Below are 16,722 nucleotides of genomic sequence, written 5' to 3'. Positions count from 1 at the left end.
AGGTTACATTTTGAATGAGAACAGTTTTATACAAATCAAACGAGTATGTTGGTCACTTTAGAAATCACACGGTCATGTGATATGTATTCCATGTTGTAAGAAAACTTTAAAAAGGGAAGGCTTTAAAAGAGTAAAACACTCTTTGGAAACAGAGTCAAAGTTTTATCCTGAAGTTTATGGGAAACTCGGGCTGCAGAATGAAAGCGTTCCACTGCAGCTGTCATGAAAGATAGACTTTAAAGGGCACTTTTCAGACTATTGTCACATCAAAGCACTGCGGCTCTCTTTGGGGTATTGTGCTACTTTAATGATTTTTTTTTTCTTTTTTGAGTTGGCAGGAAGCTATCAAATATAGAAACCACCTAATCTGGAAACAGTGTAGTGAATGGAACTGGAAAGTTGCTTGGAGAAGACCAACGACTTGAACACATGACAACAGAATAATTGAGAAAATAGCTCAAAAAAAGTATGAGAAATTGATTGAGTATAATAATAATCTGAAGATGATGTAATTAGGCCTATTTAAAATGAGTGCACAGTTCCTTGAGATGTGTGTAGTTTATACACATACTAACACACATAATATTGGCCCCAGAAAGTATTTGGACACTCAAAGTAATAGCTCATCCTCAGACCATCCAAGATTTTGATGTAGATGAAATTGTTTCTTCATCGGAAAAGTTTTTGGGGAATTTAGCATAACATAATTTGCACACCAGTGGTTCCTCTGCAGTGAATGGGTGCTGAATGAGTGTTCAAATAGCTAATAAAAACATCACAATAATCCACAAGCAATCCACACAACTCCAGTCCATCAGTTAACATCTTATGAAATGAAAAGCTGCGTGTTTGTGAGTTACAAATGCATAGTTATTGCATTTTAAATTAAAAACGGTACAAGTTCATAATCTATAATAACACTTTCCCCAGTGAAATGCCATCCCCTGTTGTCCTCTCACATCTTAATCCACCAACATTTTTGTTATGAACTGTTTTCAGTTGGATCTTTATCTGTGCATATTTCTCCCCTGATTTAAATATATATATATATTTTTTTGGAGAAAGCAATATTATGGAGAGAGTCATATTTTAGACGAAAGCAACCGTATTAAGTTTGATGAAACAACTGTTAAAATGTTTGATGATGGATTTGTTTATTAAGCTTGTGAATGACTTACATTACATGTAAATTATTGTGATGTTTTTATTAGCTTTTCGGACTCTCATTCTGACGGCACCCATTCACTGCAGAGGGTGCATTAATGAGCCAGTGATGTAATGCTAAATTTCTTCAAATCTGTTCTGATGAAGAATTAAACTCATACACATCTCTGATGGCTTGAGGGTGGATGAGTAAATTTTAAACACATTTGTATCCAAATCTAACTTCTGGGGCCCATAGCAGACTCAGCCTTCCAGATGCTCACTACAGAAGCCGTCACAGGAGCTACAAGCTACCATTTCAATGGGGAAGGTCTACAGTTTGCTGAGGTTCTGTAGCGCAATACAGTGTTTTGAACATTGGAGTTGGAAGGAAGAAAATTGACCACTAGAGTCCAGCGCGGACAGAAAAGGTCAAGAGCTCCCCTCCTCTCATCTCATCCTCCTGGTGGAGGTGCTGTTCCCATAATTACAGTGTAAGCAGTGCCTTCTAAGTGCGCCTAAAGCAAACATCATCAGGCTGACGGCAGTAATTTTATATCATTACTGAATATGACTGGGTAGGGACATTAGCAATGGAACATTAAACTGCCTCATGCCGCTTCCAAATGGTTTGTAAAACAACGTACGATTCCCTTTTCATGATTTATGCAACTTTCAGGAGACCGGCACAGAAACGGGGATGGAAAGAATGGGATTCGGTATGTGCTGATGAAGAGGAATTCAAGAATGATGATGATGACATTGATGATGAATCATGATGAGTCATTGTAAAAAGTCAGAGACTAGTGCAATGTGGTGGTGGTGATAATAACAACAGCTGTGGTCATGAAACGATTCAAACATCTGCTCCCCATTCAATACTTTGTTTACACTCATAATGAGGTAACAGCTTGTTTAGCATGTTTTATTATTACTGAACTAATCAATGCAGGGGACTGCAGAGTGTGTCCCGGGTCAGGTTCACTCACTGTGGCTTACTTGGTCAGCCTGAAAAGTTTCGAAAGCTTAGTCACTTCATCAAGCCAAGCTTAAAGTTTGAAGAGCTGCTGGGCTGCTACACTGTATCCATATATTTATAATCAAAACAAATGATCTGACTTTTCACACTTGCTCATTTGCTGTGTTTTTGGTGCACAGGTTGATTCCATATTAGTAAAAAATTTGAACATTTTTTTTTGGACAACTGTTCCTTTAAGAAAGCATTGCTAACTATTACCTAGTGAACCTTATAAGCAGTTAACTATGAAGCAAGCTTAAGGAGAGAGATACAATGGGAGGTAAGAATGAAATTTAGCAGTGTATTTATGAAACTTGCTCTCAGATATTCAGAGCAGCGACGGATAAAACATCACTGAATGCCGAAGTGAAAAATCCCATTTCTCAGACACGCGGTGTGAGATTGAACATGAAGGGGATCATTTCTCTGCCGTGGCTAATGTCTCTTCTTCTGAGAGTCCTCTTTTTGCTAAATTAATTTCACTTCCTTTAAGTGCATGTTTACTTTAAACAGCACCGAAGTCCCCTGACAAATGCATTTCTTTCCCATCCCCTGAATGTTCAGATGCTCTCCAGGTGCATGTAGAATTCAAGTATGCCCAAAAGACATTTTCTAGCCTTTATACAAATTGCAGGTTGCTACATCATTGAAATCTGTGCCCACCCGTGTACAACTGAAGTATGATGGCTGGAGAGTGTGTTTACTGCGCTTCTATCAGGGACTGTAAAACTGTCCTAGTGAAGAAAATCCAAACATCAAATCCCTTTCCGTCATTTGAAAACAAGCAGGTAGTGTTATGGACTAAACTGAATAAGTAGCACATTCTATTTGTTTACTATTGTCTTTTTACAGACGCTTCACAGCAGAATTGAATTTTGTTTCCATTATTAAATCACTATTTCCTTAAAACAATCTGTATTGTATAAAACGCTGTATAAATAGTGTGATTTGACTATTTTTTACAATGTCACCAGAGTTGCCCACAGGACAATGATCATATCCAGGCCTCGAATTGAGGGGGGATTGCGGTGGGATGGCATCCCCAGCAAAATGGTTCAAGTGCAACTTTTGAAGTTGAAAAGGTATAATTTGTCATTGATTGTAATTTAAAGACATTCCCTGACATTATGTTATTGTGCTGTATGTGTGACTGTGAGGGATTGAGAGACGATAGTCTGCCTGGTTAAGCCTGTATATACTTTTGTGAGTCAAAGATGGTTGATTGCTTGTATTTGTGTTTATTTATATATATATATATATATATTTTGCATCTTTTTCCGGCAGAAAACAGGAGTCCCTCCTGGAAAATGAATTACATGAAATAATGAAGTCACTGAATTAGATCATTAGCTTGATTAACTCACCCCATATGTTGCAGTCATGGAAGAATGATGAAAAAGCAGGAAAACACATCAGCGCTTGTGAATCATAATTAAGAAATGCTAATTGTGTTTTTCATTACGGGAAAATCAATGGCTAACTCTGGAGACGTTACACTTGGTTTATTTTGTTTGGGCCTAAGATTTCATTTTAGTAGCGCAATATTATGATGCTGAACACTTAGAAAATATATGCCATTACTTTGAAGTTCAACTGTCACATAGGCTACTGTACAGTAACTATAAAAAGATCTCATTACATGTTTGACAGAAAGTTATTTTGCATACGCATTCTTTTGTCTATTTTTGATGCAAATAGTATTCATCAAATTTTCATTTATAGGTGCAAATTGAATAAAGTGTCTCCATAATATCATACACCCAGTGCCAGGGAATACCGCTTAGCTCATGTATTAAAGCTGACTACTTAGCCATGGCCTTGCTTTGAGTCAGTAATATGCTGAGATGGGAAATCTTTGGATTGTGCATTGTTTGCAGGGTCACACACCATGTAATTATATTTTGAACCTGCTGGTGAGCTCGAGACAAGAGCATACATTTGAATATACAATAGATGACTGCAGAAAGAAAAACTTTTCTATAATGGCAATAAACCATATAGAGTAACATAATATGTGCTTGGTCAGTAAAAACCAAGGGCACTGCAAACATCATGGTTAGCTTGTATAGCTTCAATACGAGTGATCTAGGCTTGCATAACTCTGTTAAATGTGCTGACAAAAGCTAAGTTATCTAATTGGTATTTTTTCATATTTTTCTTAGCAAAGCTACTTCAAGATCAGTGGGTAAACATCAGTTACTATCATATCAGCTGCTTCACTCAAATACATGAACTTGTATAGGAAGGGGTCTTAACCCCTTATACACTGAAAATAATTCACTTTTGAGATACCAACATACAAAGAGGTACTACTACATTATAGTACAGGAACAAGAGCTATTTTCTATTAACTAGAATAAACTGTTAGGGGCTGCATGGCTTATTGAGCAGCCCACATTACTCTGTGTTGTGTGTGAGACCCTCTCTGAGAGGTCTGTCCAGTGATGCCTCGGCCCCCGCATCCGTGTCATTCGTTGCAAGGTTAATTGCTACACCTTAGCTCATGTCCTTGTTAATGCAAATGAGATCTTTTGACATCCCGCGACGAGTTTGTGTGGTGGAACAGAATAGGCAGTGGCTCCGGAGCTTGTAAGGGAAGGTGTGTAACAAAGGCTGCTTGTCTGAGTAATTACTCTCCGTTGTTTGCCAAGGAGGTCGCAGAGGAACAGTATATTCATGAGCGGAAAGATGAGGGAGACGCATTTGTTTCCTTCCTCAAACTGAAAGGTAAAGCCCTTGTTCCATCAATGCTCAACACTGCAGTCTTTCCTCGAGTGGATGTGACATACAGTGACAAATGAAGTGGAATAAAATAGGTTTTCAGCTATGTGACAAGCACAGGAGACGTGTGCCACCTTAATTTAGCAGCTAATTAGATTGTTTTCAATTTTTAGGCACAAATATTGTGTAGGAGAGGCTGAGGGCAGTTCTCCATTGAATGTTAGATTCAACTCAGGGTAGATTTATTTTTTAATGCCAGTTTCTGTATAAGCACACACCTTAAAGAGTTGAATATATATATAACCTTGCTACGTACATGTTAGGCCTACCTGTTATTTGCACGTTATTTTTTATGGTTGATTTCTTATTAATTTAAGTACTTGTTACATTATCAGCACAGCGGGAGATGTTAAAACTAATATCATGTAATTTACATCTCTATGATGATTGGTTGATACAGAAGGGAGGCTAGTTGCCACTACGATGTTTATTTTCTCAACACTCCTCATCGTGAAAAGTGAACACTCAGTGTTGATTGGTTTATTTATTTTTTTATTTTTTAACCATTGAAGGCACGGCAGATCAGTGCTCCCCCTGCCTCCCCTTCTCTATCACTTAGTGGTTGTAATTACATCTGCAGATTCAGCACATTCGCAATACAAAAGTTGCGATTTCCAACTTCAGTAACATGTTATGGCATTACAGCCGTGAAATTAACACAAAAAGTACACATTCTGAGACATGAACTAAAATGAATTGTGAATTTTATTAGCATTAAATCGTCCTCATCTTCACCTTAAAATTTTGGTTAAGCTGTGCCTCCCCTGACAAGCGACCACTGCTCTATGCTAGTGTGATTTTTACTGTGTTGACATGTTTTACCAGTTGTGTGCATACTTGTGTACTGTTTCTGTACCGGTCTTGTTTTTCCACACAGGTGACCTTGTGCACGTACACAGAGACATATGATCACACTGCTGTTTACCATATCCACTTATAGAAGCCAAGCCAAAGCACTTTTTCCCCTCCATGAGCTAAAGGTGATCTTTACTGCGGTAGGAAATGGCCAAGATCTGTCATAGCTCTGACAAATGTAGGGCAATTTTGCAGCGTTACACTTTGTTAAGGCTTGTGTCCCCACAAAAAGTCACCTAGCAGCTGTGTTAACCAGCCTACTGGGAGGGAATCCAATACAGAGTAAAAGATCAAGGAAGTGTGCTGTTTAGCCTGGGTCATTTAACTTAGCTTTTCCTCTGCTTCAGTGACAGCATGCTGCAATATCACAATGCATTTTGCATGACATTTATACACAAGCTTTAGTTACTGCTTAATCAATTTCATTATAGTCTGTGATTTTGTAGATTGCACAGAAAACGTGCCTGACACTTTCAAAAGGAAATGTTAACACTGTGTTTTTTTTCTGAAGCTAAATCTTTTTTTTTTTTTTTATGCTGAGATGTTTGTTCTTATAATCCTTTCACAGAGAATGACAAAAAAATTGCATCTGACGGGATGTGAATAGTTTTGTGTGTGGTGATACTTTCATGTCATTTAATCAGACCTGGCTTGAACAGCTTATTCATACTGAAGCATGTAAGAATTATTTTGCCCTCCTATAATCACGAAATTGACATCAATGGTAGAAAACGGGATCAAGATGCTCATTCATTTGGAGAAATGCCAGAAATGTGTGATTAAATAGCAACATATAACCCTTCTACCTGAATTGAAAAGGTTCATGGGTAGTTCACATGCAAATTAAAAGATTTGCATAATGACTCCTTTATTGTAATCTCCTGAGATTGGATCTGTGGCCAATGGTAAATTAAATTCATCACATTGTGGGATGATTCTTAATAAAAGTGGGAAGAATCTGAAAGCTATGATATTTTACAGCCAGAATTTAGTATCGTCATCACACAGACTGTGTTTTTTTTACCTGTTTCAATAAAAAAAGTAAATGACCTCAATTGATAGGAATGTGTAAATTGACCACACGACACTTTTGGGCCTGATTCAATCTTCATTCATTCTTTATAACCATAGTACAATCCATAGAAGTTTGGAGTTTTACAATTATGGTCCACACAGTCATTCCCGAACTGTATGCATTTCCAGCACAGTCTTTGGTAATTAATAAAATGATGTAAATCATATTGTAACATTGTTTTCATAATGTCACCCAAGCCCTTTCGGATCTTTTTTTTTTCTCATTTGCTTCCAGGTTTTGGACAACATGCCAGATGAATTTAGAATGAGGTCTCTCAAGGATAAACACTCACAGCTTCTGTTTTCATGTGCTTTTTGTTATAAAGCTGTTATTATAAACCACAATTCGCATTTCCATGGTTACAATAACATTCACAAGGCATCTTTTCAATGTCCTTGCTTTACGGAAAACATGAGAGTGAATTGTTGCATTTACAAAAGAAGATGTGTGTCTCTTTTACAGCAGGGGAGGGTTACGCAAGGAATGGAGAGGAGAGAATCGGAGCAAGCAATGCATCCTCTGAGTCATGATTATACTGTATTTAGCTCAGGCCAAGCAAACAATGCAAACTGATTGTCTAATAGATAAAGACAGCAGTGTTCAAGCAGTGCACATGCAGAGTACTTTTGGGTATTGTTATTTGAGCAGATTAAATGTTTAGCAAATTATCTCACAAGGTTAAGCAATTCGTTTATTCCTCTCTCTCTACTCTCTCTATTATTTACTTTCTGCACTCACTGGATGTTTAAAGCAGAACGCCCACTTCTCAAAGAGACTCGTAAACTTTTATATTGTGTCTTCACTTAATTAAAAGCATGCTCTTTATTGACTGTCTCTGCAGAAAGTTGACTGACATCCATTTGTTCATTTTCCAGTCAAGTGTGATGGGACTTTATGGTCCAGCTGGGCACAATGGAAACTCTCACTCGAATGTGGATCATCCTTCATATCACGATGACAACAATCAATAAAGCTCAGAGAAACTGAAGATCTTTTTCCTTTTCGAGGCCAAATTTTATATAGGCCTTTTGATTTTGGCTATGGGGCTGTTTTGCCGTGATTTAATATCTTGTGTTCTCACATCCGGACCCTTGTTGTTTTATCTCCACACAGATTGAATTGGGCAGTAGTGATAGATCAAACCAGGTCATGACAAAATGATTTTCTTACTTTTCTTTCTTTAAGGGAAAACTTACTGGAATTCTTATTCAATGTTTTATTATTTCTCTATGCATTGGAATTATATTCATCTGGTCAATTTTCTATTAAAACATACTTATATAACCTTGAGCATTTCAAGAGAGGATCCAAACTGCAATAAATGGATTTACATAAATTAATAATACACAGGGCTGAAATGAATCCCAAAAATAATCCCCTTCCTTTGGCCATTGAGTTCTTTACACAGCATTTATACTCCACACTGTGCCATAATCTCTACCCGCAGTCTTTAAAACCACACTTGCTGGTGTATAAGTATTAAATGATTAGAACATTTTTTTTTTTAAATTGTATCCAGAGATTCTGTAACTTCTGGTTTGTACAGGTTGATAATAACAGAAGAGTATTTTTGGGAACAAGAAGAAGAAGAAGAAAAAAAAACTATATGGCCTGCTGCATCATTTTGAGTCTTTTTGATTCAGAAACACATTCTGAGTTGTACTGAATGAAAAATGAAAGTTTATTCTTTGTAATAATATTATTATTACAAATAGTGGCTGTCAAATAAATAATCATAATAATAATAATAAAAATACATCCTAGGAAATGTCCAGACAATAGACATATTTTATTTATTTATATTCATGCGTGCTCAGTGCTGCCATTTGAACTAAGGCAGCTAGATTGATTTGTCACAACCACGTTAGAAATCGTCAAAAAGGTATTTATTATTTGAGTGTCCTAATAAAATCGACATAAATTTGTAAAATGTAATTTGAAGTTGAATAATAATAATACTAATACTACTACTACTACTAATAATAATAATAGTAATAATAATTAATTACATTTATATAGCGCTTTTCTAGGCACTCAAAGCGCTTTACATAGTCAGGGGGTATCTCCTCATCCAGCACCAGTGTGCAGCATCCACCTGGATAATGCGACGGCAGCCATATTGCGCCAGAACGCCTACCACACACCAGCTTATTGGTGGAGAGGAGACAGAGTGATGAAGCCAATCAGCAGATATGGGGATTGTTAGGAGGCCATGATGGCCAGAGGCCAATGAATGGATTTGGGATTTTTACTGACCACAGAGAGTCAGGACCTCGGTTTAACGTCTCATCCGAAGGACAGTGACAGTATAGTGTCCCCATCACTACAATGGGGTGCTAGGACCCACACAGATCACAGGGTGAGCACCCCCTGCTGGCCTCACTAGCACCTCTTCCAGCAGCAACTTAGTTTTCCCAGGAGGTCTCCTATCCAGGTACTGACCAGGCTCAACCCTGCTTAGCTTCAGCGGGCGACCGATCTTGGGCTCCAGGGTGATACGGCTGCCATCGGTCTTAAACTACTTATTGCAAATTGTGGCAATTATCTGCACATCAGTATTGTAGTAGGCCTACATTATAAAATAGTATGCAATAATAGCGTATTGAGTGTAAATTATAATTTTAATTCAAAGTATTAAATGGATCTCAGCTTATTGGGACAATAAAGCCCTCCCTACACCCTAACCCTACCCAATACTTTATGTTCAACTTTTTGATCATTTCCTTCATTTTTATTGAAAATAAATTCCTTTTCAATGTGATAAAATATTTGAAAAGGGAGAAAAACAAAGTTTGGCAAATGGTGAACTCGAACTCCGGTCGATCATGTCAAAAAGCACACTCCTTACTATCTACGCCTCTGGAACTGATGTATCAAATGTCTTTTGTAGTGTTGCCTACCCCAATCACAGATTGGTGTGCAGAGTTAGTGAAAATAGCCTCAGCCAACAAGGCGGGCTATTTTCACTTAGTGTAAATAGACACTATGTAACTGGTAAATTCTGACTAAATAAGATACAGTACACCACCTACAGTGTGTGCTTACTGTGATGTTTTAGAACCAGAAGTTCAGTTCCATTATACTAGCAATCCACAAACACATTTCACAGTGACACCTTTTTGGTCCTAGCATATGTGAATGAGTAAAGCGCGCATTTGTTTAGTTGCTCCCACTGACACTAACTCACCACACTCCAGTACTAAAATTCAGCTCTGCCTGTAGAAAACAGGATTATTGTGCATGCTTTCGGCCTCTTGTGATGTAACATATGAGCCTGTGCTGATAACCAGGACCTGGGACCACGGCCTGGCTCTCTAATTGAGCCACAGATAGAGGGCCCTTCCCGTTCGCAATACGAGAAACCATATCCGCCAACTCTGATTTAATCAGGTGGTGAAAAGAGAACTGGCAGGAGGTCTCTGATTAAAATATTGTTTTTTAGCACTGCCTGGGAGAGCCAGGCTCCTTATTAAAAATTGATCCTCAAGCTGTGTCGCCTTGCGTTTCTGCCTTGCTGAAGAATTCATTACCTCTGCCACGCACCATGTCGCCTGCCTGGTATTCTTCATGTCACTGCACCCCTCCGTAACCCCCACCCCCCTTTCGTTTATCAATTCTGAGATGCAAACAAACAAATATTCCAGAGGGAGGAGAGAGGAAGAGAAAGACGAGGAGGGAGGTTGAAACAAGAACACGCTGCCCCAAGGCCTTTTCAGCACTAAGTACAAGACGCTTGATCACCGGCATGAAAACCAAATGCTATTAATAATAATAAATAAAAAAAATAAGAAAACCAATATTCAAATTTTCCCTACTTTTATAAGTTCACCTCTTTATGCCCTATGAGTAGTTTATTAGTTCATTGCAAGTGTTGTTGTATGTTACCTATAGAGGAAATCTTCCCTATCAATAAATTGATTGATTGATAGCTTATAGGAAACAATGACAAACCCAAATGAGACAAATCTCTCCCTTGGACAACAATAAGACTGAATGGAGACATTTGTAAGTCTCCAGTTTGTCAATTTTTCTCTCTTTCGAAACATCTTTCGAAATAATGTTATACATGACTATTTGTTCAAATGGCAAAAAAATAAAAATAAAAATGAAGTCAAAAACAGTAGAAACTCCAATATTTCTCATTAGTTGCTCAAGGATAAAATTATAAGCTGTGCTATTTCATTTATTGATTTCATAGGTTGCTTATAGGTTATCCTAAAAAGACAGTCATCGCAAAGGTCTCTGTGATATTTCTTAGACAACACGTATTACATTTTTATTCCCAAAAACATCTGAGAAGAAATTGGAACATAACTGAGATTCCATTAAATCTCCTGAGCTATGAAAGAACAGTCTCTGAGCACATACATTTCCCCTGGATCCTCTCATTTTCCTGTTGTTCTTTTCTCTATTTTTCTCCCTCCTTCTATCAGACTTTGTTGATTAAGAACTAATGCAAATGATGGAGCCTCAGCGTCAACTGCCACAGGAAATCAATATCCCGCAAACCCCTGCTCCTTCCCCCTCATTTCTCCGTACCGATAACTAGAGCCTCCTCAAACAAAACAATTAAAGACTCAACCTTAAACTCATTACCCACACCGCTGAACAAGAAAGCCTATTCCAGGATGACATTGAGTGCTGTTTGCTTCTCATTGTGAGCCTATTTGATATTCAGCGCTTGTCTGAGACCTGTTTAAATACTCCGATTAATTGTGTTCATGTCCACTTGTCTTTGCTCACACAGGTGTGCCTCTGTGATTGATTTTCTGAGAGCTTTGTATTTCACTTCCAATAATTTAGCCAACCAATTAGAACAACCTATAAGAGTACATGTTGGTTGAATGACTGAAAGCAAAGACCTTAACTTGAGTCATTAATGAAAGGATTTGAAATAATCTTTACCTTGACTTTTTATTGCAGATACTTAAATGATAATTAACATTGAATCTAGTGTTGATGTGTATACCTCGTGTCTAATAAAGTAACAAAATGAGTGCACTAGTAAAAGACATAAAGGCTGCTGTTCCTAGAATTCCTGTATTACTTTATGACTTTATGACTTCACAGTGAAGACTGAAGCTTCCATTCATTAGAGACACATCATTGCATGATGACATTTCCTTCTTTTCACTGGCAGGCAGTATTAATTACCTTCTGGCACCTTTAGCGAATCTACATATTGGAAATAGTGACAGTGAATCCTCTGTTAACACCCATGTCTCATCTTGTCTATCAAGATTATTAAATAAAAAGACCTTTGAACCCACCAAATGGTAAAACCTTACTTTTTTAAAGTCAATTTGCTGGTGATGCACTAGATTCATATAGCAATCTGTCTCCAAAGCTTCTCTTTTTTCATTCTTTTCATTCGTATGAATCATCCATATGTGATTCTGATAAATGGTGTTTGGGCAGTCTCGAATGAAGTTTTTGGTGCACTTCTGCTGCACATTTGGTGGTTGAATTACCACTGGGTCTGTTGTTCAGTATGTGTCCAAGAAGTGAGTCATTAAAAGCGGGATAAATTGTTAATGCCATAATAAGGATTTTATCATTGTGGGAATTACTCTTGCCTGTTGTTTAAATTACATCTTCATTCAGTGCTGTACAACAAAGCTTCGGAATTTGATATTTTATGAAAAAGTAGTCAAAGAGTTAACAAACTACTTTGGCTTTTGGAGACACAAAGTCTAGGGAATTTATAGGGTAATACATTTTCTTTGACTCAGAATATTTCCAAGCAGTGAATGGGTGTAGCCTTTTCAGTATATATATATATATACTTATTATCTTTTTCACATTTACTTGGTTTGGATGGTATTGAAGTGGTTTATATATAAAAAATGCAAAATGATTTTTCATTGCAGTCTCTTTTTGCTTGTATTTTGGTGTTATGCTCTGAATTAGTGAAACTTGTTACATGTGTGCATATGAGACTTGCATCATACAGTCACTTGTGCTCAGACAGCACTTGAGCAGGTGGTAATCACAACAGTGTCCATTTAGATTACAGTGTTAAACGCTGCTCTGATAGATTACATTTCATGGCCCATTTAGCTTATGACTGGCAAGAAAATGAAAAAAAAAAAAAAAAAAAAAGCTAGATTTTTGTCCCATATTTGCTGATCTTGCTTCACAAAAATAGCATTTCACAAAACTCAAGCCAATCTATCAGTGGAAATACTGAAGAAGTCATTTCCAGATTTGGTCCACCTACAGCCCCAACTGTAAAAATGATAGCACCCAGAAATTAGGTGAGCTTTGGAATGAAGCAGAAAAAAAACTAAACAAGAAGAGAAAAGAAAAACAACAACAAAGCAAAGCAATCTCCTGTAGGGTAGTGTCTGTAAATTAGCAAACTTAATGAGCCAGTGACAGCATGACGGATCTTTAGCATCTGGGCTGGGGTGACAGTGATTGATAGATGTTGGATGTCTGCGGGCTGATCTGATGGCTGATTTATGCCGTGCTCAGTGCTGATTACATAAATGCCATTAGAGCTCCCAATGGCAGCGCTGGAGTGCGGCGTCAGCCAGACGTGATGGAGGAGAGGACAGTGACCGACCTGACACAACTCTACCTCCTGCTAAGTGCCCCCAATCCACATTGACTTGAGATTATTGTATCATTTTTTAAATGATTGTTTTAGTATTTTATTATCTGTCCTCTGATTTCCATCATTTTTCATAGTCTTATATGGAAAGAAATAACAGCACTCTCGTGATAGCTTTTTATAAGACTCTTTATAAGGACTGATATGCAAGGCAAACAATCTTTTTCCAGTCTGGGAACTCGGATGCCTGTTTCAGGTCGTAAACCTCAGCATCCAAGCATATAGGCTGTGCAGTGGTAATGACATTTAAAGTAGAAGCTTGCATTTGTTTAAAACTGTAATGGAGCTAGTCATGTGATAGATTGCAAAATAAGGGAATTTTCATCTCTTAAAAAACAAACAAACGGGAAGTAATATGAAAAAAGTAATGAAAATATAGATGAACAAAACAACAGTTCTGAAGCAATGAACAACTGGGTACAAAGAAATTATCTTTTCAAACTATGGGTTTTAGACTCTTTAATCCCTCTTTATATATAGATGTATGTAATGGAAACCCTGTAATATATGGTAAAAAAAATAGATTATTTTAAGCCTGACAAAAATCAAAACAACTGTCTCATAAATATACAGACCAAGCATCAACCTCCTGCTCTCCCTCGTGAAGCCCATATCTGGAAGTGACTTAAACTGTAATTCGTCAGCTGGCCCCTAGAGGCTGGCTGCAAAAGAGACTCCCGTTTTTAAATGTTACCCTAATGTTACAGCAGAAAAAAACAAAAAACATCCCGGTTCAAAAAATGATTTGGTTTACATAGCTAATTTTGCCCTTCATGACAACTGTGAAGGTGCTGAACTTTTTTTTAAACATTTTTTTATATAACTCATCAATTTAAATTCTATTAAGCTTTAAAGTTCTGCATAATTAAGGGCACAGCCACTTCAGTGACGGGTGGATTGCCGCTGCTGTCACCGCCGTCGAGCTAGGTAGGTGTGGTTTCAGCAACCAGCTCCCACCTCTTTGCCCATCGGGAGTGATGTGCGGTGACGGGCAGCCAAGATGGCAATGGCAGCCTCCGCCAACTTTTGGCTTCGGTAACTTATGGGTGACATCACCTTCATGCTTTTATACAGTCTATGATGCAGACAGACGTGACCATGGACAGTAAAAGAAATGGACACAGCGACCCCATTGGATTCAACGGAGACAAGTGAAGTCAATTAGAACCACGCACTTCCTTGGGGTCGAGCGTACTGCACAGACTCAAACTGAGCTTGATGACGTAGATGTCATGTGAGCAACCTGTCTGACAATTGTAAGTCTTCTAATAGCTGTGTCAAGAGAAATCTGAATCGCCCACCGAATCTTGCAGAGAAGGCGAGCGTAAACAGGAGCAAATTTTGGTAAGTATTCTTCTCCCTTGACTTTATCCCTCCGCGTCCCCCCCGATAGCCTCATAGACAGTAAAAGATTGCCTGCGAGCTTCTCCTCTTGTCCATATGGTAATTTTTCTACTGTGCGACAGAGAGTCGCTGGTTATGACGCAATCGTTAGCCTATTTTTTTACAAAAACTGCTTCTACGGTACCATAACGTAAGATTCAATGTAATGGAGCCTTTTATAAAGTTCCAAATTTAGAAATAATTAATGGACAAATGAAGACTTTTAACGCCTCAGATGTAAAGTTATTCACTGTCAAAGTGACGCCAAAATGAATGGGAGTCAATGGAATGCTAACAGCAGGTGGGGGTCCGCTAGCCAATGGCGGAGCCCAGGGGTGCTTCAATAAAATATGAAACCTTGCCCCCCTGGACCTGACTCAAGCAAAACACCAAAGGGAGGTAAGCTAACAATATACAGTAATGTTCATGCAATCTTTATTTACACCAACATGCACATTTATAACTAGACAAATACACAAATGTATCATTAAAAACTGTTGCCAATGATGTGAACATGTGAATGAGGTACTTATACCACTTTTTTTTTTTTTTAATGTCCATTATAGTAAATTTTCTTGCTATATTAGAGCTACTAGACTCCAGTCCAATAGGTGGTGGGAATAGACCTTTAAGTTTAGTTTCCAAACTGCCATTAGAATAAAAAAAGACAAGAAACCACAGAGGAAGAGTATACCCCGTTTTTACTGCTAGTACCTGTAAATACTGCAGTTTTCCCATTTAGAGCTGAATTGGACTCTGGTAAAACAGCTAAACTTGTATTATTTAAAAAGAAGTGTCCATCATTTTGTGTGTTTAATATGCTTTGACCTGTGTGCTCATTTTCACTTTATATAAAATCTTGTCACAAAAATGGTTGACCTAAGACTAATTATGAGATGATTAGGCTATTATTATTATTTTCTCAAGGGTGGAAAGTAAACTACACCAGGCCAACCAGGCCACGTCTTCACATCTTCTTAGAATCTGTTTTCCACAATAGCAAACCTGCATCACTAAATGACTCTGCTTGCTTCATAAAATATGTATGTCTGTACAGGGAGGAAAAATGCTAATAACTTTTGGTGGCCGAATTAGATTTGGGATCGGAGGCAAAGAAGGAAGAAATGCATGAAAGAATTTAGCTGTGCAACTCATAAATAGTTTACCAACCTAGTGAAGATTCATCAAGTTGCATAAGAGATAAATTATATTTTCTGGCTTTGCATTCTCACCCTCACACCGCCTTTCCACCAGAGGAGTGAATTGAATAAAAGATGAGGGATGGAAATTGTGTCTGCGGCACGATACCAAGGCTAACTGCGGTTTATACCTGCCGACGCTCGTGAAATCCCGATATCTATGATAGGCCACATTTGGAATGGGTGTCACCGATGCTATCGCCTTGCTGTGAATGAGGAAATATTGACAGCAATACAAAATGCCTTCCATGTGCACGGAAACACTATAGCATATCCTCAACCTCCAGCAAAGCTGACATCTGCTAGTTTTTGCATCCTGAAATGGAGGATGTGGAAGAAATCCACCACCAGTGGTTTATCAGATCTCTATTTAACATAAGGCAGGCCGCTGATGAAATCAATTCTTGCACAAACCAAGAGACATGCCTTTTTGTTATTCTGGAAGAGTTAGAAATGGCTTTAAAAATTCAGTAAGCTGGAGACCAGTTCCCTCGCTAGATGTCATTCTGTGTTCGCAGCGATGAAGGAAAACAAATTTTCTCAACAGGAGACTTTGACTTTTTGCAAAAGTTAGAGAACGTTGTGGAAAACAGATGACTAAGCTAACTCGCAATAAGCAATTTCTGTCATTTTGGTGCACACTTTGCACAGC

The 16,722-nt window shown here is 38.0% G+C and overlaps 1 protein-coding gene across 1 annotated transcript in view; it reads left to right on the top strand.

The window, feature by feature from the left end:
• Positions 1-13,485, top strand: part of LOC113046239 (uncharacterized) — a 30,873-nt gene extending 17,388 nt beyond the window's left edge. The window contains exon 3 of the mRNA XM_026207184.1: positions 13,350-13,485. Coding sequence (XP_026062969.1) covers positions 13,350-13,485 — 136 coding nt within the window. The remainder of the gene's footprint in view (positions 1-13,349) is intronic.
• The last annotated feature ends 3,237 nt before the right edge of the window (positions 13,486-16,722 follow it).

This window comes from Carassius auratus, chromosome 27 (genome assembly GCF_003368295.1).
Source record: "Carassius auratus strain Wakin chromosome 27, ASM336829v1, whole genome shotgun sequence".
Taxonomy (NCBI): Eukaryota; Metazoa; Chordata; class Actinopteri; order Cypriniformes; family Cyprinidae; genus Carassius; species Carassius auratus.
The sequence above is the reverse complement of the archived record's forward strand: the minus strand, read 5'-3'. Positions and strand labels throughout refer to the sequence as shown.